The sequence below is a fragment of the Lissotriton vulgaris genome, chromosome 3_1 (assembly GCF_964263255.1).
Source record: "Lissotriton vulgaris chromosome 3_1, aLisVul1.2, whole genome shotgun sequence".
Taxonomy (NCBI): Eukaryota; Metazoa; Chordata; class Amphibia; order Caudata; family Salamandridae; genus Lissotriton; species Lissotriton vulgaris.
In genome coordinates, this window is record NC_141689.1 from 49,131,250 (window position 1) to 49,159,042 (window position 27,793).

The 27,793-nt window shown below is 42.0% G+C and overlaps 1 protein-coding gene across 1 annotated transcript in view; it reads left to right on the forward strand.

The window, feature by feature from the left end:
* LOC147725921 (vomeronasal type-2 receptor 26-like) overlaps positions 1–27,793 on the forward strand; it is a 65,162-nt gene that overhangs the window by 26,259 nt on the left and 11,110 nt on the right. The window contains exon 2 of the mRNA XM_086963388.1: positions 24,164–24,400. Within this exon, the coding sequence (XP_086819514.1) occupies positions 24,164–24,400 (237 nt within the window). The remainder of the gene's footprint in view (positions 1–24,163; positions 24,401–27,793) is intronic.

The window sequence follows — 27,793 nt, forward strand, 5'->3', positions numbered from 1 at the left end:
TACAACGCTTTGCGCTGGGGGGCGCTCTAGGATAGGGAATAGATTTAATTTACTATCCAACACCTTCCCTAGTGTCCACAGGGACTGGAGTTGGAATAGTAAATTAAACTATTCACTATCCAGCACCCCAAAGCGCTATGCGTTGTAATAGTATGCGATGTAAAAACCGCGTTGTAAAAGCATGCGTGGTAAAAGCATGCATTGTAACGTCATACATCCGATAGGGATGTTTTATCCACTTAATTTCTATTGGACACCGTGTGACAGGCACTGCCTCGCTCAATAAGTACTGAGGAGGTCTGTGATGCTTTAGCTAGTAGTAAGGGAGACAAAGCACCGGGCCCAGATGCAGTCCCGGTAGACCTGTATAAATGCGGAATGGATTTGTGATCCCCGATATTGGCCAGAGTTTTTAATGTTGCTGCTGAGAATGATTTCCTAAAATCCTGGAGTCAATCCCTTATTATCCCAATCTTTAAGAAAGGTCTACAAACCGAAGCCTGTAACTATCGCCCGATATCCCTGCTGGATTCTTCAGTTAAGGTTATGAGTGGGGTGTTATTAAAGAGATTGGAATCCTGGGTTAATGACAATAAGATCTTGTCCCCGGTCCAATATGGGTTTAGAAAGGGTCTAGGAACCCTCGAACAATGTGTCAATCTTGATTTATTGCTAGGAAAATACACTCTGGCCAAAGGAGGAAATCTGTATCTTTGCTTTGCCTATCTCAGCAGTGCCTTCGACCTGGTCGACCATTCTATACTGTGGCCAATACTACTAGAACTTGGAGCTCCCAAACAAATTATTAATTTCTTAGCAAGACTATATGCGACGCTCTCTAGCAAAGTACGTTATGGGTATAAGGGAGAATGTATACCACCCTTTAGGGTCAGAAGGGTAATCCGCCAGGGCTGCGTCCTTGCGCCTTTAATATTTTCTTTATCTATTAATCATGTGGATGCAGCCTTGAGATTGATACCTGTGGACGCCCCAATGGTCGAGGGAAGTGCTATACCCATTTTATTATATGCAGACAATGCTGTATTAATGTCACGAACACCCATTGGATTGCAGCATCTGATTAAGGAGTTTGTTTTGTTTATTGAAAATAGGAAACATTTAATCAACAAGACAAAGACATTTGTTATGGCCTGTGGCACGAAGCCTAAAACCAATAGCTACTTTTATATATAAACCTCAAAAATTCGAGTGGTAAAGTCTTTCTGTTACCTAGGTATTAGTTTTGCAGGCAAGGGGAGATGGGTGTGCGAACTCGAAAATATACGCTCTAAGATGATTAGGAATACCAATGGGATTTTTAGATTTGCATCAAAAATGGGTAACCGCCGCATTGAGGACATGGTAACTATCTTTAATGCCAATGTGTTACCTCTGCCATTTATGGTGCAGGGTTATGTGGTCATAGTCATCTTGATTTATTACAGCAGGATGAAAATACTTTTCCTAAATATCTTCTATGTGTTCCACATTCAGCTTCAACGGAACTCATACATCGCGAAGTGGGTATTAATTACATTACAGATCTCGCTGCTCTTCGCCCGGTCCTGTTATGGAGATCCATTTGGGCTAAGAACGAGACTTTTTTTACCCAATCAATAATTAAAAACTGTATGAGATTAGATAATTGCCTTAAAATACCATGGCTAAATTACATCCACCATTGGTATGGCCTCCTTTTTAATTATGATATACAGACTGAACTAGATTATGCGCCTTCAATTGCTAAATCGGAGGTAAAAACATATTTTCTTACATATAAATTAAAGACCCGTCTTAGAGCTATTGGTGACCAGCCAACTTTTATGTTCTATCAGCAACTGGGCCTCAATGATGGTTTCAGGATTATTTAACTATTGTCTCTAAACCATCTCATCATTTTGTTTTGACGCGTCTTTGGCTGGGTATTGCCCATCATCTTGTGGCATTCCCAGTCATGAAAAAGCGTTCTTCTGCCGTCTGCCCTTGTGACAATACATCACAACAAAGTTGCTGCCATTTTTTATTATTCTGCAAATGTTATCTTTTTTTAAGGAAATTTTACTTAGAACCTATCTTTTTAAAGCATAATGTAAGATCGACAGCAACTGCAATGAACTTGTAGATCTCGTTGGACAGTCCAGGATTATGGTTCCCTGTAGCATCTTATCTATTACATTCTATTGCTATCAGTAAATCTATTGTAGTCTGACACCTGGGAGGGTACAGCTAACCGCCCCTAAACCACTGATTGTTAATATGAAAAATGTTATGGCATCACTAATGTTAACGGCACCATGCACCTTATTTTAACATTTAGCAAGTATAGTTCTGTCTAAACAATGGAAAACTGGAAATTTGAATTGCACAATTCACTCTTCCCCATTTATTTTAACAAAACTGTGATTATATGATCGTGTCTGTTGATTTATGTATTTCCATTGTCTTTCAACTGTTGGTGTATGTTGCCTGTTTTGTACTTTATTATGTTTTATTTTTTATTGCTTTCATGAAGATTACATGCACTGCTCATATGGTTGTAGATTACACCCAAATAAAAGCGTTTGAACAGCGACTTTAACCCAGTCTCACATGAATTATATACAAAACCCAAGGAGTATCTTATTTCACCGATATAATAATGAAATAGTCTCATGTAGACAACATCAGTCCGACAACAAAAACTCTTCACTGCAGGCTTGCTTCTTCTTTCTTTTTTTTATTTTCACACTTCAAGTAATTTCTTCAACGATGTTTCAATAACTATCCGTACAGTTCAAATTATGATCAAATACAGCCACGGTGTTTCTGACTGGGATAAGATACTCCTTGGGTTTTGTATATAATTCTTATTGTTAGTGGCTTTCGCGGTGGGCCATTCCAAGTTGAGTATCTGAACAATTGTTATTCGATAGTGTAAGGTATTTTGATTTCTCACAGTGTTCAAAGTAGGTGACTCTCATCGCTTAGTGTTGTCTTTTTCCAGTGTCACATGACCAGATTGCTTCGGCAGGCACTTATGTTATTTACCGCTATTTTCACTTCAATCTCTAAAATTGCATATCTTCGGTTCTACTGATTGTATTTTTTACAGTTTGATCTTAAATTGTTTAGAAGATGTATTCCCTTTATTAGTTTTTGAAAGTGCTGGATAAAAACTATACACATTACCTCTAAGTTAAGCCTGACTGTTTTGTGCCAAGCTTTCAGAGGTGTAAGCACAGGTTCATTTGGGTTTTGCTTGTGTGGTTTTTGCTTAAGTAGCGTTTCACCCTCAGAATCAACAACCCTGTTTCTAACTGTCCATTATACCTTTCAAGTACATATGTGCCTGTGCAACTTTGTTAGCAATTTAAGCTACCTAAACTAACATGCTGCACAACTGGAGAAAGAAATATAATACAAGGTGATTAAAAGCGTCAACTAATCGATTATATGGACAAACACCAACAACTTCTGGTTGTCTTGAGTAAGTTCCGTTTTGTTATGAAGACACATGAATATGTTCAACCCTGCAACACTAAAAGAGGCCATAAACACCAAAAGAGGCCACAAATCCAGTACAAATAATGAGGATTCTTCCTCGGTGTATGTGATCAGAAAATGTAAATGTAAATGTCAATGGAAGAATGCAGGTACCGGATGTTGATGATGATGAGGAAGCATTAAGTCTCTCAGAGAATTAGGATATTGAAACTGTATGTGAATACAATGTCAAAGGTGAAGTCAAAGGTGTAGTTGTTCTTGTCCTGTGCTTGCAGGACTAGTATTAATTGACAGCAAAGGTGCAGTGCCAAATAAAGCAGCATAGTTGACAGGTAACTGTTTTGTAGTTCAGAATGCCTGATGTACTCTGCTGGGTAACATTATTCCAAAGTAAGGTTAGACATTACTGATGGTTGCTCAAATTAAATAAGCAGGAAGAATATTTCAAAGCAAATCATACAACAGAACACAGTTCACATTGATATTCAGTCAAGCAGGATCCGCCTTCTCTCATGTACGCTCTCATAATAGTTTTTATTTCTTCATTATGAAAAACATTAGAATCATGCAACAAGTATGTGTGATATTCAAACAAGTGAAGAAAGAAGAGATGAATGCATATATAGTATTAAAGACAGTTTATACGACAAATCCAGCAGTAAACTAGTCCTGTCTTTATTTGAGGAATGATAAATAGTTTGCAATAAATTAGCAAAGTGAGTCAGGAACTCAGGGGCATATTTATCAATATTTCATGTAACGCAGCAAGACACCTAGCTGCAATGCACCTTGTAAAATGTTGAGGTCAAGATTATGCCATAGTTAACATTATATGGTGCATTAATCCCTCCCCTGTTGATGACGGAACCGCTCCGTCATCATCCGCGGTGGCGCTGTGTTGATGACGGAGCGGTTCCGTCATGGCCCGACCGACGCTCATGCACGGCGCGAATTCCGCGCCTGCGCTGAGGGTTGTATTGAGCGGGCGGGGCCATGACGGAACCGCTCCGTCATAAGCACAGTGCAACAACAGCTGATGATGGAGCGGTTCCGTCACCAGCATGCGCCCGCCGCATTTCCGCCCCGCCCCTTAGCACTGCGGCAGAACAGCCGCCGCAGTGAAGGGGTTAATGCCTTCTAACTACTTTATTTTTCCTTGAAATATTATATAGCGCGAACTCGACAACATGGCATGAGCACAATTTACATTACAGAAGAACACATTCATTTGTGGTAGGCACGGGGAGACAAAGCGATTTGCCTGGAATCACCGGATGTTGAGCTGATGCTGAGATTCAAACGTAGCTCCCGAGCTCTAAAGTTCGCAATTCTAGAACTTGTGGCGGGAGGTGTGTCTAAAAGTGTATGTCGGTGCTGGCCATCAATGAGAGAGACCTGTGCATTTTTCAAATGGGTGGTGAAAAAATATGAGTATGTTGCTGGAGATGTGAGCCGCCGTGCCACCAATGTACTTACCGGGGGAGGGTAAACACCCATTATTCCGCAACTTTCTTTCCGCATACCATCACTCCGCATACTTTCATTCTGAAAGTACCATCATTCCGCAATGCCATTATAATGCATAGCATTACATTTTATACGCTTTTACCACGCATACCTTTGCAACGAAATTCGTTGTAAATGCATGAATGGTAAAAGCATGTTTTTTTTAATGTTTGGATAAGGTAAGTATGGGTATAGGGGTATATGTTTTGGGGTACTGAGTTATATGTTTTGGGGTGTTTGGGTATTTTAAGGGTTCAGATATTTTGGGTTATGGGGTACAGGGGTAGTTTTAGGGTTTAGGGATAGCTATGGGTTTTGGAGTACAGGGGTATTTTTAGGGTTCAGGGCTAGGTTTTGGGTTTTGGGGTATATTGGTATTTTTAGGGTTCAGGGGTAGTTTGGGGGTTTGGGGTACAGGAGTATTTTAAGGATTCAGGGCTAGGTTTGGGTTTTGGGGTACAGGGGTATTTTTAGGGTTCAAGGCTAGGTTTGGGTTTTGGGGTACTGGGGTATTTTAGGGTTCAGGGGTAGGTTTGGGTTTAGGGTTCAGTGGTAGTTTTGGGTTTTGGGGTACAGGGTTATTTTTAGGGTTCAGGGCTAGGTTTGGGGGTACAGGGGTATTTTTAGGATTCAGGGCTAGGTTTGGGTTTTGGGGTACAGGGGTATTTTAAGGGTTCAGGGCTAGGTTTGGGTTTTAGGGTAAAGGGTTATTTCAGGGTTTAGGGATAGGTTTGGGTTTTGGGGTACAGGGTATATTTATAGGGTTAAGATGGGTTAGTGTTTAAGGGTGTTGGGGTATTTTAGGGAGTAAGGGTGGGTTATGATTATGGGGTGCAGGGGTATTTGAAGGGAGCAGGGTGGGATTAGCACACAATATGAGACATGGCATGAAGGGCGGAACATACCACTCGCCCCCAGCGTTTGTCATGCCCCCAGCACACGCCCACAGCACAACGCAGACACTCCCATAAGGGACTACTTTGCTAGCACGGTTCTTTTACCTTTTAAATGTATATGGTGGGCATCTGCATAGCCTATGTCCTTATGCTGCAACTGCCCTTTCCAACGCTGTATTGGGTGTTGCGATTGGTGCTGTGGTTCCTGAGATTACCCGCCTCAATGGTTTGGGCTCTCTCTTTATTATATTAGTATGGATTGTCTCTAAACCATCTCATCATTTTGTTTTGACGCGTCTTCGGCTGGGTATTGCCCATCATCTTGTGGCATTCCCAGTCATGAAAAAGCGTTCTTCTACCGTCTGCCCTTGTGACAATACATCACGACAAAGTTGCTGCCATTTTTTATTATTCTGCAAATGTTATCTTTTTTTAAGGAAATTTTACTTAGAACCTATCTTTTTACCCCTTCGCTGCGGCCGCGATTTTACCGCTGTGCGGTAAACAAAAGAACAGGGCGGGGCCGTGACGAACCCCAGCCATCATCAGCACACGCCCACCGCGGGGCGTGACGGCTGTGGATCGTCACCAGCATGGGAGGGGTTAAAGCATAATGTAAGATCGACAACAACTGCAATGAACTTGTAGATCTCGTTGGACAGTCAAGGATTATGGTTCCATGTAGCATCTTATCTATTACATTTTATTGCTATCAGGAAATCTATTGTAGTCTGACACCTGGGAGGGTACAGCTAACCGCTCCTAAACCACTGATTGTTAATATGAAAAATGTTATGGCATCACTAATGTTAACGGCACCATGCACCTTATTTTAACATTTAGCAAGTATAGTTCTGTCTAAACAATGGAAAACTGGAAATTTGAATTGCACAATTCACTCTTCCCCATTTATTTTAACAAAACTGTGATTATATGATCGTGTCTGTTGATTTATGTATTTCCATTGTCTTTCAACTGTTGGTGTATGTTGCCTGTTTTGTACTTTATTATGTTTTATTTTTTATTGCTTTCATGAAGATTACATGCACTGCTCATATGGTTGTAGATTACACCCAAATAAAAGCGTTTGAACAGCGACTTTAACCCAGTCTCACATGAATTATATACAAAACCCAAGGAGTATCTTATTTCACCGATATAATAATGAAATAGTCTCATGTAGACAACATCAGTCCGACAACAAAAACTCTTCACTGCAGGCTTGCTTCTTCTTTCTTTTTTTTATTTTCACACTTCAAGTAATTTCTTCAACGATGTTTCAATAACTATCCGTACAGTTCAAATTATGATCAAATACAGCCACGGTGTTTCTGACTGGGATAAGATACTCCTTGGGTTTTGTATATAATTCTTATTGTTAGTGGCTTTCGCGGTGGGCCATTCCAAGTTGAGTATCTGAACAATTGTTATTCGATAGTGTAAGGTATTTTGATTTCTCACAGTGTTCAAAGTAGGTGACTCTCATCGCTTAGTGTTGTCTTTTTCCAGTGTCACATGACCAGATTGCTTCGGCAGGCACTTATGTTATTTACCGCTATTTTCACTTCAATCTCTAAAATTGCATATCTTCGGTTCTACTGATTGTATTTTTTACAGTTTGATCTTAAATTGTTTAGAAGATGTATTCCCTTTATTAGTTTTTGAAAGTGCTGGATAAAAACTATACACATTACCTCTAAGTTAAGCCTGACTGTTTTGTGCCAAGCTTTCAGAGGTGTAAGCACAGGTTCATTTGGGTTTTGCTTGTGTGGTTTTTGCTTAAGTAGCGTTTCACCCTCAGAATCAACAACCCTGTTTCTTACAAGCCATTATACCTTTCAAGTACATATGTGCCTGTGCAACTTTGTTAGCAATTTAAGCTACCTAAACTAACATGCTGCACAACTAGAGAAAGAAATATAATACAAGGTGATTAAAAGCGTCAACTAATCGATTATATGGACAAACACCAACAACTTCTGGTTGTCTTGAGTAAGTTCCGTTTTGTTATGAAGACACATGAATATGTTCAACCCTGCAACACTAAAAGAGGCCATAAACACCAAAAGAGGCCACAAATCCAGTACAAATAATGAGGATTCTTCCTCGGTGTATGTGATCAGAAAATGTAAATGTTCAAAGTAAGGTTAGACATTACTGATGGTTGCTCAAATTAAATAAGCAGGAAGAATATTTCAAAGCAAATCATACAACAGAACACAGTTCACATTGATATTCAGTCAAGCAGGATCCGCCTTCTCTCATGTACGCTCTCATAATAGTTTTTATTTCTTCATTATGAAAAACATTAGAATCATGCAACAAGTATGTGTGATATTCAAACAAGTGAAGAAAGAAGAGATGAATGCATATATAGTATTAAAGACAGTTTATACGACAAATCCAGCAGTAAACTAGTCCTGTCTTTATTTGAGGAATGATAAATAGTTTGCAATAAATTAGCAAAGTGAGTCAGGAACTCAGGGGCATATTTATCAATATTTCATGTAACGCAGCAAGACACCTAGCTGCAATGCACCTTGTAAAATGTTGAGGTCAAGATTATGCCATAGTTAACATTATATGGTGCATTAATCCCTCCCCTGTTGATGACGGAACCGCTCCGTCATCATCCGCGGTGGCGCTGTGTTGATGACGGAGCGGTTCCGTCATGGCCCGACCGACGCTCATGCACGGCGCGAATTCCGCGCCTGCGCTGAGGGTTGTATTGAGCGGGCGGGGCCATGACGGAACCGCTCCGTCATAAGCACAGTGCAACAACAGCTGATGATGGAGCGGTTCCGTCACCAGCATGCGCCCGCCGCATTTCCGCCCCGCCCCTTAGCACTGCGGCAGAACAGCCGCCGCAGTGAAGGGGTTAATGCCTTCTAACTACTTTATTTTTCCTTGAAATATTATATAGCGCGAACTCGACAACATGGCATGAGCACAATTTACATTACAGAAGAACACATTCATTTGTGGTAGGCACGGGGAGACAAAGCGATTTGCCTGGAATCACCGGATGTTGAGCTGATGCTGAGATTCAAACGTAGCTCCCGAGCTCTAAAGTTCGCAATTCTAGAACTTGTGGCGGGAGGTGTGTCTAAAAGTGTATGTCGGTGCTGGCCATCAATGAGAGAGACCTGTGCATTTTTCAAATGGGTGGTGAAAAAATATGAGTATGTTGCTGGAGATGTGAGCCGCCGTGCCACCAATGTACTTACCGGGGGAGGGTAAACACCCATTATTCCGCAACTTTCTTTCCGCATACCATCACTCCGCATACTTTCATTCTGAAAGTACCATCATTCCGCAATGCCATTATAATGCATAGCATTACATTTTATACGCTTTTACCACGCATACCTTTGCAACGAAATTCGTTGTAAATGCATGAATGGTAAAAGCATGTTTTTTTTAATGTTTGGATAAGGTAAGTATGGGTATAGGGGTATATGTTTTGGGGTACTGAGTTATATGTTTTGGGGTGTTTGGGTATTTTAAGGGTTCAGATATTTTGGGTTATGGGGTACAGGGGTAGTTTTAGGGTTTAGGGATAGCTATGGGTTTTGGAGTACAGGGGTATTTTTAGGGTTCAGGGCTAGGTTTTGGGTTTTGGGGTATATTGGTATTTTTAGGGTTCAGGGGTAGTTTGGGGGTTTGGGGTACAGGAGTATTTTAAGGATTCAGGGCTAGGTTTGGGTTTTGGGGTACAGGGGTATTTTTAGGGTTCAAGGCTAGGTTTGGGTTTTGGGGTACTGGGGTATTTTAGGGTTCAGGGGTAGGTTTGGGTTTAGGGTTCAGTGGTAGTTTTGGGTTTTGGGGTACAGGGTTATTTTTAGGGTTCAGGGCTAGGTTTGGGGGTACAGGGGTATTTTTAGGATTCAGGGCTAGGTTTGGGTTTTGGGGTACAGGGGTATTTTAAGGGTTCAGGGCTAGGTTTGGGTTTTAGGGTAAAGGGTTATTTCAGGGTTTAGGGATAGGTTTGGGTTTTGGGGTACAGGGTATATTTATAGGGTTAAGATGGGTTAGTGTTTAAGGGTGTTGGGGTATTTTAGGGAGTAAGGGTGGGTTATGATTATGGGGTGCAGGGGTATTTGAAGGGAGCAGGGTGGGATTAGCACACAATATGAGACATGGCATGAAGGGCGGAACATACCACTCGCCCCCAGCGTTTGTCATGCCCCCAGCACACGCCCACAGCACAACGCAGACACTCCCATAAGGGACTACTTTGCTAGCACGGTTCTTTTACCTTTTAAATGTATATGGTGGGCATCTGCATAGCCTATGTCCTTATGCTGCAACTGCCCTTTCCAACGCTGTATTGGGTGTTGCGATTGGTGCTGTGGTTCCTGAGATTACCCGCCTCAATGGTTTGGGCTCTCTCTTTATTATATTAGTATGGATTGTCTCTAAACCATCTCATCATTTTGTTTTGACGCGTCTTCGGCTGGGTATTGCCCATCATCTTGTGGCATTCCCAGTCATGAAAAAGCGTTCTTCTACCGTCTGCCCTTGTGACAATACATCACGACAAAGTTGCTGCCATTTTTTATTATTCTGCAAATGTTATCTTTTTTTAAGGAAATTTTACTTAGAACCTATCTTTTTACCCCTTCGCTGCGGCCGCGATTTTACCGCTGTGCGGTAAACAAAAGAACAGGGCGGGGCCGTGACGAACCCCAGCCATCATCAGCACACGCCCACCGCGGGGCGTGACGGCTGTGGATCGTCACCAGCATGGGAGGGGTTAAAGCATAATGTAAGATCGACAACAACTGCAATGAACTTGTAGATCTCGTTGGACAGTCAAGGATTATGGTTCCATGTAGCATCTTATCTATTACATTCTATTGCTATCAGGAAATCTATTGTAGTCTGACACCTGGGAGGGTACAGCTAACCGCTCCTAAACCACTGATTGTTAATATGAAAAATGTTATGGCATCACTAATGTTAACGGCACCATGCACCTTATTTTAACATTTAGCAAGTATAGTTCTGTCTAAACAATGGAAAACTGGAAATTTGAATTGCACAATTCACTCTTCCCCATTTATTTTAACAAAACTGTGATTATATGATCGTGTCTGTTGATTTATGTATTTCCATTGTCTTTCAACTGTTGGTGTATGTTGCCTGTTTTGTACTTTATTATGTTTTATTTTTTATTGCTTTCATGAAGATTACATGCACTGCTCATATGGTTGTAGATTACACCCAAATAAAAGCGTTTGAACAGCGACTTTAACCCAGTCTCACATGAATTATATACAAAACCCAAGGAGTATCTTATTTCATCAATATAATAATGAAATAGTCTCATGTAGACTAAATCAGTCCGACAACAAAAACTCTTCACTGCAGGCTTGCTTCTTCTTTCTTTTTTTTATTTTCACACTTCAAGTAATTTCTTCAACGATGTTTCAATAACTATCCATACAGTTCAAATTATGATCAAATACAGCCACGGTGTTTCTGACTGGGATAAGATACTCCTTGGGTTTTGTATATAATTCTTATTGTTAGTGGCTTTCGCGGTGGGCCATTCCAAGTTGAGTATCTGAACAATTGTTATTAGATAGTGTAAGGTATTTTGATTTCTCACAGTGTACGAAGTAGGTGACTCTCATCGCTTAGTGTTGTCTTTTTCCAGTCTCACATGACCAGATTGCTTCGGCAGGCACTTATGTTGTTTACCGCTATTTTCACTTTAATCTTTAAAATTGCATATCTTTGGTTCTACTGATTGTTTTTTTTTCAGTGTGATCTTAAATTGTTTAGTAGATGTATTCCCTTTATTAGTTTTTGAAAGTGCTGCATAAATACTTTACACATTACCTCTAAGTTAAGCCTGACTGTTTTGTGCCAAGCTTTCAGAGGTGTAAGCACAGGTTAATTTGGATTTTGCTCTTGTGGTTTTTGCTTAAGTAGCGTTTCACCCTTAGAATCAACAACCCTGTTTCTAACTGTCCATTATACCTTTCAAGTACATATGTGCCTGTGCAACTTTGTTAGCAATTTAAGCTACCTAAACTAACATGCTGCACAACTGGAGAAAAAAATATAATACAAGGTGATTAAAAGCGTCAACTAAAATCCACTTCTGGTTGTCTTGAGTAAGTTCCGCTTTGTTATGAAGACAAATGGATATGTTCAACCCTGCAACACCAAAAGAGGCCATAAATTACAACACCAAAAGAGGCCACAAATCCAGTACAAATAATGAGGATTCTTCCTCAGTGTATGTGATGAGAAAATGTAAATGTCAATGGAAGAATGCAAGTACCGGATGTTGATGATGATGAGGAAGCCTTAAGTCCCTCAGAGAATTAGGATATTGAAACTGTATGTGAATACAATTTCACAGGTGAAGTCAAAGGTGTAGTTGTTCTTGTCCTGTGCTTGCAGGACTAGTATTAATTGACAGCAGAGGTGCAGTGACAAATAAAGCAGCATAGTTGACAGGTAACTGTTTTGTAGTTCAGAATGCCAGATGTACTCTTCTGGGTAACATTATTCCAAAGTAAGGTTAGACAATACTGATGGTTGCTCAAATTAAATAAGCAGGAAGAATATTTCAAAGCAAATCATACAATAGAACACAGTTCACATTGATATTCAGTCAGGCAGGATCCGCCTTCTCTCCTATACGCTCTCATAAGAGTTTTCATTTCTTCATTATGAAAAACATTAGAATTGTGCAAGAAGTATGTGTGATATTCAAACAAGTGAAGAAGGAAGAGATGAATGCATATATAGTATTAGAGACAGTTAATACGACAAATCCAGCAGTAAACTAGTCCTGTCTTTATATGAGAAATGATAAATAGTTTGCAATAAATTAGCAAAGTGAGTCAGGAACTCAGGGGCATATTTATCAATATTTCATGTAACGCAGCAAGACACCTAGCTGCAATGCACCTTGTAAAATGTAGAGGTCAAGATTGTGCGATAGTTAACATTATATGGTGCATTAATGCCTTCTCCTTGCACAGCCACATTTTTTGTTGGCAGGTGCCAATGCAAGCATCCTTGGGTCATGGTGTAAGGGTGCCTAGGTTTCAAGCAGGATTGTTTTGGTGCAGAAAGGGACACCTTCCTGCACAAAAACAACCCTCTGAGGCTCTTCCCTTTTTTAATTGAAATCTCTGCCAAGATCATATTTTAAGGACATAGGAGACCTAGGGGCACATGCATCAAGCTAGGCTTTTGCGATTCCTTAATTATGATTTTCAAGGAATCGCAATTATGAAATCACAAAAGCCTTTGCATGTAGGAATCGCTAAAATAATAGCGATTCCTACAAATTCCTTAATTGCAAGTCGCAATTAAGAAATGGCTTCCTATTCATTCATTTAGGAATGAATGAGAATTGCATGCGCAATTTGTGAGTACCAAATTGGTACTCGCAAATTGCGCATGCAATTTCAAGGGGTGCAAAGGTGCCAGAAGGACACCCTGTTGCACCCTGAAATTGTAATGTGCACCCATGTTGCGCACACACATGCCCCAAGGGCATTTGTGTGTAACATTTAACTTTGAAAAATGCACTTTAGTGCATTTTTCAACGTTTTGCAAAATACCTACTAGTCTACATTTTCGGTATTTGGTGATCCCTAATAGCAAAATCGCTATTTCAAAATGCTTCTTGCGTTGCATTTAAGGAATCTCAAATTGCGATTCCTTAAATGCAATCGCAATTTGCGATTCTTGCATTTGGGATGCGAGTCAGCCCGCTTGCGAATAGTATTTTGGTTGATGCATGTGCCACTTAGTATACCTTTTTCAAAAAAAAAACACAGTCTTTAGGGCTGTGTTGTACCTCCTGCTGGCCCTCATTATATATTTGATCAACATTGGTGGAGTCCCTACCCATTTAGTGGTACTGCAGAAGCAACTGTTTATGCAAATAAGCCCTGTGCAAGTTTACCTTTATGAATCAGGCCCTAGGTACTTATACTTATGGTCCTCTTGCTCATGTGATGGCAGATTTAGACAGAATCCTGTACATACATATGTCAATATCTATTGGCCATAAGACTAAGGGGTTGATTATGATGGTGAACTGCCCACCATCACAACCACATTTACCCCCTGCCAAATTACCATGGTGGGGGTACCGCAGTGGACGGAAAGTTTGTCTGCCGCTTTTCTGCCGGTGGGCAAACATCAAGATTGCCGGCCGGGTGGAACTCAGGCGTAATATGGTGGCAGTGTCCGGAAGGCACTGCCATCCATATAATGATGCCTGGCAGTTAAGGCCTTTTCATGGTGGCGATGTTGCCATGGAAAGGCTGGCGAGAATTGCTTTGGGGACCCCTTGCGGGCCCCCAGGTGAGTGGGGGGGCAAGGGGCTGCACTTGGGCAGTACCTATCGTACCCACCTCATTCCATGCACAAGGCACTGCATGGTGCCTGCCACGTTGTGCATGGAAATGCACCACATGTATTTTTGGCATTGCAGCAGGTGCTGCTCACAGCAGCACCCACCGCAATCTTAACAATACAGAATGCAACCGTCAGGGTGGTGGTCGAATCCTAATTGGTGGTGCGGGACCGCTGCACCACTGGCGGGCCATCCCAACACCGCTAGGGTGGCGTGCATTTGAAGTCCGCCCTCCATCTTAATGGGGCCCTATGTTATCTGAACTACACAATGTTAAATTGTATGCTATATTTGGAACCATTTCATTCAAAGACTTGCTACTAATGTTTTTCATCCCTTTGAAAACCACTAAAGTGTGTTTGTAAATCTTTAAAAGAACCAAAGCTCTATCAACCACATGACAGTTTTCCAATCCTGTTTAAAATTATAATTTCCCTCTGAACCATGTGTGTCCTGAATGTGTGCCCCTAATTTTCAAACTTACAACTTGTCTGGCACCTAGTAATAATTAGATGCAGGTGGACCAGACCTGTCATATCTGTTAAAATACAAAAATATTTTTGGGGGAAATTCTGAGGACTGTTAATCAGTGAAGTCTCCCAATGCTTTCTCTGCATAAAGTTATGTATTTTTCTTGCCCTAGTGGGTCAGTGACTGTAGTGGTATCCACAATGATAAAAACAAAATAGCACCTGATAATTTTCTGTATTGAGATAAGGAGCGTGATTGTCCAATGGAGTATATCAGCCCAAATCATACGTGATGTAACCACATTAATGTCCCATGAAAATTAAAAAGAATGTGGTATGATAATAAAATCCACGGATATTGAATCATTGAGTTGGACCCATTCTATGATAAGGAGCTATTTCCCAAATAAAACGATCACACTCTAGCTATGCAGGGTTGTTATCAGCATGATAATCCCTTTTGATTTGTGTAAAGTTGTTTTTGCAATTCCTAAACCACAGGCAGCAGCATAATTTTATCAAGAACGTACTTCCCATGTACAAAAACAAAATTATAATCAGCATTGTAATCCACACTAGGATGGACATTACTCCATCACAAATCCTGATGTATGACCATGGTGTAAAATGGACAAACCAAAAAGGAGGTGCCCTCAAATCAAATTGCGACAGGGTGTAGTATCAGAAAGCTATACAGGTCCCTGCTATAAATATACAGTATCACTTTTACCAGCTTATGTGGAAGTGCACTTCGAATAAAATAGTATCAAAAATGAAAACACAATATCAACGTAAGTTAAAAGGCAATTACAAAAAACAAATACAAAAAAACATCAGAGGAGCACTGCATTGTATATCAACAAGGCAAAGTATTATTTTAAAAACATCAGATTTTATTATAAAAAAGAGGGATTAGCCTCCACAGTTTATTTTAAAAAAACACAATATACAATTCATATGCAGAAAAACCAAACAGTTGACACAGCCTTTCGGTGCTTTAGTGATGTGACACCTTCTTCAGGATGGTTTTCCATACAGAAGAAATTCATATGTTTTATTTGCAGGCTCCAACAGATATTGACGTACACATCTTCACTGATCTATAAATTGTTTTACTTTAAAACAAGTTCAACAATTAATTAAGCTCAAAACCTACCCTACATATCTGTATCTTGGGTAATTGTGGACTAAACCCAAAGGTCAAAATTACATACATATGATCCAATACCCACAATTAATTCAAGAAATAAGGATCATTGTTCATATATGTCCATTCCTCTGATAATAGTAACCGGGAACATCCATTTATTCCCCAATTAGTATCAAAAACACACATACCTCTAGTTTAAGAAGACTAGTCATCATACTTTAAAACAGAGGTCTTCAAACTTTTGGGTGCCGAGACCCCCCTGTCAACATTTTCAGTCGTAAGGACCCCCTCCTGACAAACATTTATAAACCTGTAGGCAGGGCTTCTGGAATTACGAGGCAGGTGAGTACCCAAATTACACGAAAGGCTTGACTAAATTGTGTGGGAGGAAAATGTAAATAATCTTATGTGATGCCACGTTATTTTGGGCTAGAATTGCTTTATTATTTTGACATTTTTTGCACACAATAACACAGAGGAAAGATTTCACCCCATCAGTACCAGTTTATAACCAAAATACAGCAACTAACATCAGAAAGATGTCTAGTCAACCTTTGTGATGGGCCTTCCACTCTGCAGGAATACATGCTGCCACATTAGAAGCTCACCTGGCCCCGGCCGGGAGCAGCAGGGGTCCCTTAAATCCCTGGCGGTCTTGTGCATAGTTAAGCAATTTAATCATGCCGCTTTTATCTCACCCCCTCCCTTCCATCCCTCTCTCCTCTCCCAACCCTGTATCCCTCTCTCATATTGCCGGCATTTTCTTTCACCCCTTTTTACAACTTCTGAATTCTGCCCATTCAACTTCTCACTTCACCCTTAATCACCTCTTGCCATTCTGTCTTTTCCCTGCCCTCATCTCTAAAAGTTTCTCGCATTTATCTCATGGCCTCTCTGGGCCCTTCACCTCTGCACTTCTCATTCACCTCAGGTCTCTCCATTCAAATTGTTGTCTATTTGTACCTTACTCCTCTCCAGTCCCCATATTCATCTTTCACATCTCTACTTTGTTCTTTCACACCTTCTTGAACAAATGTCCCTCTCCCCTGTTACCTCAGCACCAGTGCTTAATTTGAGCAGGTGGTTTCCGGTGCTCCGCACTGGCACCAAATTGTGCACACTGGCACTATGACCGTCTGCCACTTGGTGGCTCTGTCTGTGTAATTTAGAGATGAGCAGAACAGCTGTTTATTAATTCAATATACATTACAAACGATAAACTCCTGACATTCATGCCATTCTTATAGCTTTGGGGGTTTAGAATAGTCACAATTGTACAGTGTTTTGGTTGGTAGTTGCATAGGTATTGTCATTGGCCGCACAGGCAAGGCAATGGGTGGCTGGTCAAAGTTGCAGTGGCACCAACAATGCACCTCATCTCTCTGTAGCACCTTTCTGTCAAACATTTTTTTTTATAGTGCTACGCATAGATAACTCACACTCAGTTCTGTGATCTGCATAGTACATATTCTTTGTAGCACGCACAGTAACCCTCTGCACTCTGTGGATGAGAAGAGTGCCCATGTGAGTACACGGTGAGCGATGCAACAGTATGAGAGTATGGAAAGAGGAGTGTCTGCAGGGTGAGTGAGGTGGTCATATGAATTTGGGTGTGGATATAAGTGCAGAGTGGGATAAATGAATGCATGGTTAATGATGAACTTGTTTGAGCAAGTTGCAAATTGAGCAGTGAGGGGGCAGGTGAATGAGGTGTCACATGAGTGCAGGATGAGTGCAGATGAGTAGTGTGCCTGCAGGCTGAGGTACAGGGTGAACAATGCAAGTGCATTTTTATTTCAGAGTGATCAATGTGAGTGCCGGGTGAGAGGGTGAATGGTGTGAGTGCATGGTGATCAGTGTGAGTGCATTGTGATTGCTGTGAGTGCAGGGTGAGCGTGAAAGTGAAGTGCGAGAATCAGAAGTGAGTTCTCTGAATGCAGGGTGCATTTTCAGACACTTGAAGTAACTCAACATATTATTGATGGCAGCGTAGGGTTTAAGATATAAGTTAAACTATTGCTATTATGACATTAATCAGGGATCGAGGGTGAAGGTAATAAATAATATGCTGATCTTGCAACACACTTCCAGGCCGATGGTTAGGGTTGCCTGCTCCTTATTTTGATGTCCCAGAAGGTACAAAAATGAGCAGTCACCTAAAGCTGTATATTTCAGCACTCATCTGTGCATACTGGGAACAGCAAATCTAAATAGAAAGCACTTTTAATTGTGTTCTAGTGCTGCCTCAATGAGCCATGACTGATAATTAAAGGGAACAAAGACAGACAAGTCACATTACGAATTTATTTATTTATTTATTTATGCGTTTTTATATAGCGCAGACTTTGCCCGAAGGTGTCAGAGCGCTTCACAATAGGAACAGTAATGATAAATGAGGAGAAAATTACAAGTGAACAAATTACAAAAGCAAACGTTAAGGTACATGAGGCAAAAGTGACAATAGTGAGCAACCAAAATACAAGAGATGGCAAACGGTACATTACAGGAGGAAAAAGTGATATGTGTGCAGGTTACAAAAGCGTATAAAGTACAAGTAAAGGTATAATACTGCAATAAATGGCAGACACTCGAGCACAAGAACAGACGTTATGTGGCACTTGTGTAAGTATCTAAAGCAAACAAAATGTGAGAGGTAGCAAACAGTGTGTTACAAGAGAAATGGCTGGTATTATTTTCTTCTGGCAACCCTACTTTATATTTCTTTTCATGAAATGCATTCTCACAGTATTGAAGTAAATGTAAAATACAAATGTGAGGAAAAGGCTGAGTTGGGGCTTAGGGGGTACTGGAACTATAAAAAAAAATAAGCCTCAGTAACCAGTTTTCAAAAGATATGTAAATATGCAAATGGTCTTTAAGGACCTGTGAAAAACTCAGGGGTGTCAGGCTGTGCTGGAGATAAGACTGCAGGCACAGCCAGCGCAGCTCACAGCAGCTCGAGCTGAGACACACTACGGGGGAGGAGGGAGGCTGAATCCCTGTAGTCAGATGGGCCCGGGCTGAAGTGTGATTGGGAATGCGCGACCCCATTTCCATCACTCCACGGCCCCCCTGGAGGTCGCGCCCCACACTTTGAAGACCCCTGCTTTAAAAGGACAAATAGATCTGCTTTATCATTAGCGGTGTTGCTGATTTCAATGTGGATAAATGAGAAACCATCTATACACAAAACATAATGAAACAAAACACCCCCTATAGTAACCATGTTTTCAGGTACACATCTATTCATAAATTACTGTTTTCTGTCCTACGTCTCTGGAATCACATACCTGTTCAATAACAATCAAAGGTAGTGTATAGGCTGGACCCCCCAATCAAACATGGTCAAGAAAGATTTTGAAGTCTTCGAACGCAGTGTAGAAAAAAGTATTTAGGACCTCCTAGACAAAAAAAACTGGATTAAGCATAATTTCACGATACAGGAAAAGAACACTCTTAAAGCTCTAGACTAGGATATAGTTATAACGATTAAACCAGCAGACAAAGGGGGAAGCATAGTGGTGATAGATACAGAGGATTATAACAACTGCATGTTTTCCGTTTTGAGTTACAAATTACATTGTTGCTCATCAAGTAGAGAGGAATGGATTACTTTATCCAAAATGATTAATAATATTTTGAAAATAGCCAAGGACGAACGGGTAATATTTCAGGATCACTGTTCCCATTAACGTGCGCGCCTGGGCGCCCGCGCACGAATGTCTCTCAGAGCGCGCAGTGTAATTTACAAAGCACGCACACTCAGCTGAGGACAGTTCGCGCAGCTGCTTATGAAATGCGTGCGGCGCCAAAGGCACAGGGAGACCACTCGAAGTTTGTCAGCAAGTGGATTCCGCTGCATTTCTTTTTTTCGAAAGGACTCGGATCTAGGGCAGATTGTGTGCTTTTTTTAAAGTAATCATGTTAATCACAGCGCTAGCGTGTGATGCCATTAACATGATTAGTTTAACAAAGGCACATAATCTGCCCCGCAGCTATGCCCTCTTAACAAATAAAAGGCAGCAAATCTACCAGCATGACGTGTGCTTTCAGGGGTTTCTAAAAGCACACTTCCCGCCTGTAGACTTGCTGCATTTCGTTTGACAATAAAGCGGGGCAGATTATGTGCCCTCTCTATTTACAAATGAAATGCAGCATGTGTACAGGCAGAACGTGTGCCTTTAGAAACCCCTGAAAGCACAGGTCATGTTGGTAGACTTCAGAGACGTTTTTCAGGCATGGCCGTGGAAGGGGGAAGTGCAGGTCGGAAATTATCCGGGAGCGTGCAGGACACACAGACTAAGCTGCATGCCATTATAAATGCTACAATTTTTCAAGTTGGAGTGGACTCCTAGACTGCTGTTTGTGTTTCTTTTTGGACATGGAAGAATATTCTTTTTTCTCTCTTTCTTTTTCTGCTAGCCTTAGCCTTTGAGGGAACATTGTCATTCTTCACTGGAGGAACCAGAGGACCTTCCTCTGCCTCACAAGCATCATAATTGAGGGCTGGTGATAAACCATCTGACCTTCACTGTTCGTCAGTGGAGTCTCACCTAAACATCCAGGTGACTTACAATGCGTAAGCTGATGCTACCCTTTTGAAGAATGTGGTTAGATTGACTTCTTTACACTAAGGGAGATGATACTGTGCAGGTCAAATTGCAAAATGAAGCAACGTGATAGAATCAAAAGAATTGCCTCTGTCAACAAAAGGTCTGCTATCATGATGACAAATCTATCTGAAAGGAGGCATACATCCCAGTGCAATGCTTAAACCATGGACAGTCTACCCCATAATCCACAAATTCAGGGGAAAACATTGTTCCCAGTCTCTCACTACCTTCCGACACCAAAGGCACCAGTGCTTTAAATAGGAAATCATAAGTTTAGTACTCATCAAATTGAGCTAGGGGGCTGGGCAAGGGGCAGAGCTGGGGGTGAGGAAAGGTTATATAAAGATGCTACTGCCATCTAGATAAACCCTAAAAACACCCTACACCTAAAATTCCTACCTCCTCGTACCTGAGCCCAACTGCCCTGAGCCACTAAAACCTAACCCCACCTACCCACCCCCAGCCCAACTGCCCCTTAATCTTAAAACTTTCCCTTTCCTGTCCACTGCCCGAGCCCTAAAACTCCAGACCCCCCAGGCCTGAACACTACTCTGCCCCCCCACCTCCAGATAATCTACCCCCACCTCTGTCCCCTGCCCTGAGACTTAAAACTCCTAATTGCCCCCTCTACCTGAAAACTGCCCCTATCCTGTCCCCTGCCCTGAGCCATACAACTGCCCCTTAACAACTACTCCAACCCCAGCCCCCTCTCTGAGCCATAAAACAAGCCCCTACCTCCTAAAACCTACCCCCACCAACCCCGCCCCAGCCCATCTGCCCCCTTAGTCTAAAAACTGTCCCTTTACTGTCCCCTGCCCTGAGCCCTAAAACTCCAGACCCCTACCCACATAACTACCCCAATCCAAATAATCTACCCCACCTCCGTCCCCTGCCCTGAGCCCTAAAACGCCTGACTCCCCCAGCCCTCCCGACTCACCATCATCCCTGTAAAGTACCCTGACCCCCTCCTAGCTCTGAAAAGCACCTACAACCACTATTCCCACTAACGTGCACGCCTGGGCGCCCGCGCATGAATGTCTCCTAGAGCGCGCAGTGTAATATTGCGCCGCCGTTTTTGAAATGAGTGTGGCACGAAAGGCAGAGGGAGACCACTCAATGTTTGTCAGCAAGTGACTCCTGCTGCATTTCTTTTTTAACCTTGTGATGAGATTATGGGTGGTGGCACAATGAATGCAATGCCATGGAGCGAATGCGGAGTGATGGAAGATGTTGAGTAGGACATTGCCACCATCCAGGTGAGAGAGGATCAGGCCTTGTGCATTTCTTCTTACTCAGTTAGAGCTGTGACTGAGTTCTTTAATGGCTCTCGGGAATTGAAGAATGTATCCAACCAACCACTGTGCCCTGTAAGGTGACCGTACACTTCCGAACACAGAAAAAAAAAATTAGATTGAACATAGTGGAGTGGTGTGGCTCACTGGTTAGAGGCGGCAGACCCGGAAGCAGAGAACGGCCCGGGACCAGGATTCAATTCCCGACGCGGCAGGGTCGTGGACCAGGGTCAGCGGACTCGATAATTCTCGCCTCGGTGCCTACTCTAACCAGGGATCACACTCGGCAACTCTGGGCATTAGCTTGCCTCATCTCTGCAACGGCCCCCCACATTCGCCGGGGATGCCTGGTTTCACCTTGGAGATACCCAGTAGGGACCATCTCACAGGGATAGCCAGGACAGGTTCCCCAGCGGTCTACAGCGCCACGACGCCTCAGGGCAGCAGTGCGCTTTACAAGACACATTACATTGGTCGACGCCTCCACATGTGCCGCCTGGTTCCTGGCACACATAGCCTTAGCTGCAGCGCACAGAGGCTTTACACTGCCGCACAAAGAGGAAAGAAATTAGAGGGAACATTATTTAGGATGCGTTTAATTTTCTCAATCAAATCAATCAAAAATATCTTTATTTAGATATAAAACAAATATCTTTAAAAGAGAGTTTCAGGTTCTCATTATTCATAACAATAAAAATGATACAAGCAATCAATTGTTAAAACTGCTCCCTTGAGCTACGAGTCCATACATAAAACAACCCCATGCACCGAACTACTATTTAAACCATTGTTAGCATTGTTTGCCCAGTACTTTGAGGTTATTTAAAATACAATTAATTTTCTCAATAATGAATATCCCACAATACCTACCCTTTATGGGCTACCTAAGATTCACAAGAACATCCTAGATCCACCAATGAGACCGATCGTCTCGAGTATTAACTCACTCACAGAACCCCTAACCAAATATACAGTTAATCAGCAAAATACATATATTAAAGATACTACTGCAATGATACAAAAGGTGGAACAATTAGCCTTCAATCGTTCAAATCAACTCTTAGTGACCTAAGATATAGATGCACTATATACGAACATCCCCCAGGACAATACTATTGAAATGGTGGAAGAGTTGTTGAAGGTAGATGAACAAGATCTCTCAGCACATGCAACATTTATCGTGGATTGTGTGACATTAATTCTTAAGAATAATATTTTCTTGTTTGAAAAATTATTCTTTAAGCAAGTAAAGGGGACCAGCATGGGGGCTACTTGCGCCCCTAGTCTGGCCTGTCCTTATATGGCCAACTTTGAAGAAAAACACATTTTTAATTCTTTAGCACCTTTTTTTGAGAACATCACCCGCTGGTCATGTTATATAGACGACATGTTTTTTATCTGGACAGCAGAAGAGGAAAGCCTCATTGATTTTATTAAGTGGCTCAATCTAGGAGATCAAAACTTACATTTTACCTCATCCACAAATAGAAAACTGATGTTTTTAAAATAATGCTTTACCTTCTTGATATATAATGCAGTGCTCCTCTGACGTTTTTTTGTATTTGTTTTTTGTAATTGCCTTTTAACTTATGTTGATATTGTGTTCTCATTTTTGATACTATATACTATTTAATTTGAAATGCACTTCCATATAAGCTGGTAAAAGTGATACTGTATATTTGTGCCAGGGACCTGTATAGCTTCCATTGTGTAAAATGGACCTGCCTTCAAACCAACAACTAGCAAGAAGCTGTTTATAGTGTTGACTAATTGGAGGGATAACTGTTTCTTTTGTTTTGACGTCTGTTTCAGAATCATTATCATACAGCACAATTTCTTACAGCAGCATCATTGCAATTGAAGTAGATTATATGTGTGGTTCACTATACACAACAACTGCACAGGTTGCAATTGTGATATTATAGCAAAGCATTCTCTTGTTGCAGTTCATGCTTAAATTGCACCATTAAATTCATTTCCTGTACTTGCTTTCCATGATACATCATTCTAATGGATTAATGATTTCAACATGCCTGTACTCCTTTATGGGGTAGGTCTTCCAGAGTAGGAAAAGGGATGTACTGATCTTATCTAGAGACACCTTGGTGTTAATTGGGGTATATGTTTCCCTGAATGGTTTATGGCTTATATGGAATAACTCTGTCAGGAGCAAAAATTTAAGGAACATATTACATGGCTAACTTACTAGGTAGTGTAAAGAATTGATGATTTATGGTTTGTTTTTAATGTTTACTTTTGTTACATTTATAACAACATTGAATTATCCTTGCAAAGAGTAATGAGCTCTGGTAATACAGTTAGCATCATGTTTATTACATCTATTCTGTATTTAAATAGCTGATCAGGGTCCTGCAGAAGATTCATTTTAAGACACCTTCTGGAGCTGATTTTGAATTTGATGACTCAGGTGATGCACCAGCTCAGTATGACATAGTAAACTGGCTTGTCTATCCTAATGGAACCACCAGAGAAATCCAAGTTGGCACGTTTGACTCATCCGCTTCCACTGGTCATCAACTTGTCATCAACAAAAATTCAATCCATTGGGACTCTTTCTGGTCCAAATTTATTCAGGTCAGTTTACAAAATGTGCTTCCTATACACCTAAACAAGCTATAACATGTATAAAATTGTAGCCATGTTACAAACAACCTACTTTCTTGAGGCATCAAATCATTTTACATTTAACTGAATGTTACCTACAATATATTTTAGCCTAAGCTCCCAGATATTGGCTTCATGCTGCTCTGGCAGATTTTTCAATGCCTTTTTCAGGAGTTATACTACATTTCATCAGCAATGAATTCGGTGCACCCAGCAAGTATATCACAGAGTATTACATCCGATTGACACAACTCTAAATCAAAATTAATTCTATCTCCGTACATTCACAACCTGTTTGACAGATGGCCCTTCACCACACTCCTCAAGCTCTAATCATTGAAGTCTAAATTATTTTCTACATCAAATTTTGTAATGTTTTTGATTTTGGACTTCCCCACTGCAGCTGCTGCAACAACCAAGGTGAAGGAAGTAATTCTTCAGTTAATCCCAGTCATTAGCAACCTTATGGGGTGTATTCCAGTGCATAACTTTTCAATTACTCTCTCGATAGACCCTAGACAGTGTCTGTGTGTTGTACGAGATGGTTCAGTCAGAAATGGACCCCATGCTCACCCTTAGAGAAGTTTGCAGCTAAACCTGACAAAGGGTGCCTAAGTAAGCCCACACTGATCTGGGCCACTTGTGTTCCTATAGCACACAAAAAAGAAGGGGAGAGGGTACAGTGCTCACCTACTCCAAACTCCCTATTAAATACTTATACACACCAAGAGTGGAGTGGAGTGAGAAAACGAGGTGTCGTGAGTGGGAAAATATTGTTTTGTGATCTGGTGTGGACACGTGCTGTGTGTTCTAATACTTCCCTCAGTCAAACAAATGTGGGACATGCTTCATCATAGGGCTGCTTACAACACACCACGATTCAGAAAAGGGGGTGGTGATGAACAGAGTGTCTGAATTAAGCAGACCACTCTTACCCAGTCCAAAGATCAGGGCTTGATCCATCACCGTTATTTATCTCACTGCACCATCCCAGCTCAGAACCTGGCTATATGCAAATCAGTCTGTCCCTGGCCCAGTGCATCATGAGAGCAGGGCAGACTAAACTACCAAGCCAATTCTTCACCAGAAAGGAGACAAGCTACCGGGGACCGGTTTCTGGCATTTCAGCCGTCTTCGGCCCGGCTTGCTTGAATCCTGATGGTGCAGTGAGAAAGAGACGCATGTCTGAGTATACCCTGCCACACCTATAGTGGCCAAAAACGATTCAGAAAAGGGGGTGGTGATGAACAGAGTGTCTGAATTAAGCAGACCACTCTTACCCAGTCCAAAGATCAGGGCTTGATCCATCACCGTTATTTATCTCACTGCACCATCCCAGCTCAGAACCTGGCTATATGCAAATCAGTCTGTCCCTGGCCCAGTGCACCACAGCACAACCGACGCATGGGGTGGAGCAATACAGTGGAGGAAGATATACACAACATAAAAAGAAGAGAACAATATTCCAACTTGTGACTTGGAACAATGGAGGTGAATGTGAATGTTAAAACTAACTCGGAGGTGTCCCTAAACCTAGACTTAATTACTGGATCCTCCGGCCAGGACTAAAAACATGAAGGATGGTAGTGCTAGGGAAATATCATGTGCTCCTTGCACCCCTCCTTGCTGCCCAATGGTCAACATGTTTCGGCCGTCTGGTTGTGCCTGATACAGGGGTCATGTCAGCCTTCTTCAGGACTCTCCTGGTCCCAGTGTATAGGTTCCTACTTAGTCTGCCATTTGAGGTAGTAGGTGTTTCAAACCCTAGTCCTTACTCTGAGGAATTTCCCACAAGAGATTCCTTGGATTTTACTGTGAAAGATAAAAAGACATACAGTCCCAAGGTTAGGCTGTATATTTTCCTTGATGTGCTCTAACGAGTTAAAAAATGCTTCATGCATGCATTTCCCAAGGCCCGCTCCACACCAAAGTTAAAAACACTAATATCCCGGGTGTTACACCCTGCGGACATGGGCTGCCTCAATTAGGTCACTATATTCTTATTTCATTCTCCAATTTTGAGGTCATGCTGAAATAAGTAGGTTTAGTCACCTGTATCATTCACACACTCATGTTCAACATTTACATGGCCCCACTCGCACACGTAGCCCAACAGCACGACCTCAACATAATCTCCTACGCTGACGACACTCAACTAATCCTCTCCCTCACCAAGGACCATCACCCCCAAAGCTAACCTCCACGAAGGAATGAAGGCCGTCGCCGACTGGATGAAGACCAGCTGTCTGAAGCTGAACTCGGACAAGAAAAGGGTCCTCATCCTCGCCTCCAACCCTTCAGCCTGGGATGACTCCTAGTAGCTGACAGCAATGGGGGCAGCCCGACACCCACTGAGCAAGCACGCAACCTGGGAATCATCCTCGACTCAACGTTCTTAATGACCAAGCAAGTCAACGCCGTCTCCTCCACCTGCTTCAACACCCTCTGCATGCCCCGCAAGATCTACAGATGGATCCCGACAGATACAAGAAAGACAGTCATCCAGGCCCTCGTCAGCAGCAGACTCGACTACAGAAATGCACTCTAGGCGGGAGCCCAGACCAAGCTCATCCAACGACTACAACACATCCAAAATGCCTCGCACACTGATCCTCGACACACCACGCCAAGGCCACATCACCCGCCACCTGAGAAACCTGCACTGGCTCCCCATCAACAAGAGGATATCCTTCAAGCTCCTCACCCACACACACAAGGCACTCCACAAGACCGGCCCAGCCTACCTCAACAGACGGCTCTCCTTCTACATCCCCAACCGCCAGTTACACTCCGCCGACCTCTCCCTTGCCACCGTCCCGCGCATCCGAAGAACAACCACCGGTGGGAGTTCCTTCTCCCACCTCGCCGCCAAGACATAGAACACCCTCCCACTGAACCTACGACAGACCCAAGACCTGCTGACCTTCAGGAGGATATACAAGCCCTGCCTGTTTAATCAGTAGCGGCCCCTCCAGCGCCTTGAGACCCTCGCGGGTATGTAGTCCGCTTTAGAAATGATTGATTGATTGATTGATTGATTGATTGACTCATCAAACAAGCCACACTTCAAGTACTTGCCACTATTAAGGACTACTCGGATGTAGAATACTCACAAAGTTTGCCCCTAAGTCATGCTAAAAATGGCGGTTTGCAAGGAGAGACCGCCTGTTGTCATACTCTAGGATGGTAAAAGCAAAATGAGGGGGAGAGACACACATTGTACTCGTTAATATTGTCTTAACAGTAGCTGTACATGTTACAGTACTAAAATATCGTACCCTGTGTGGTTTTATACGGGCTGACTTGTCAGTGCTTTGGGTCAATTTCATGATAATTATCATTAGTGTGCCGTTGTGGTGCTCG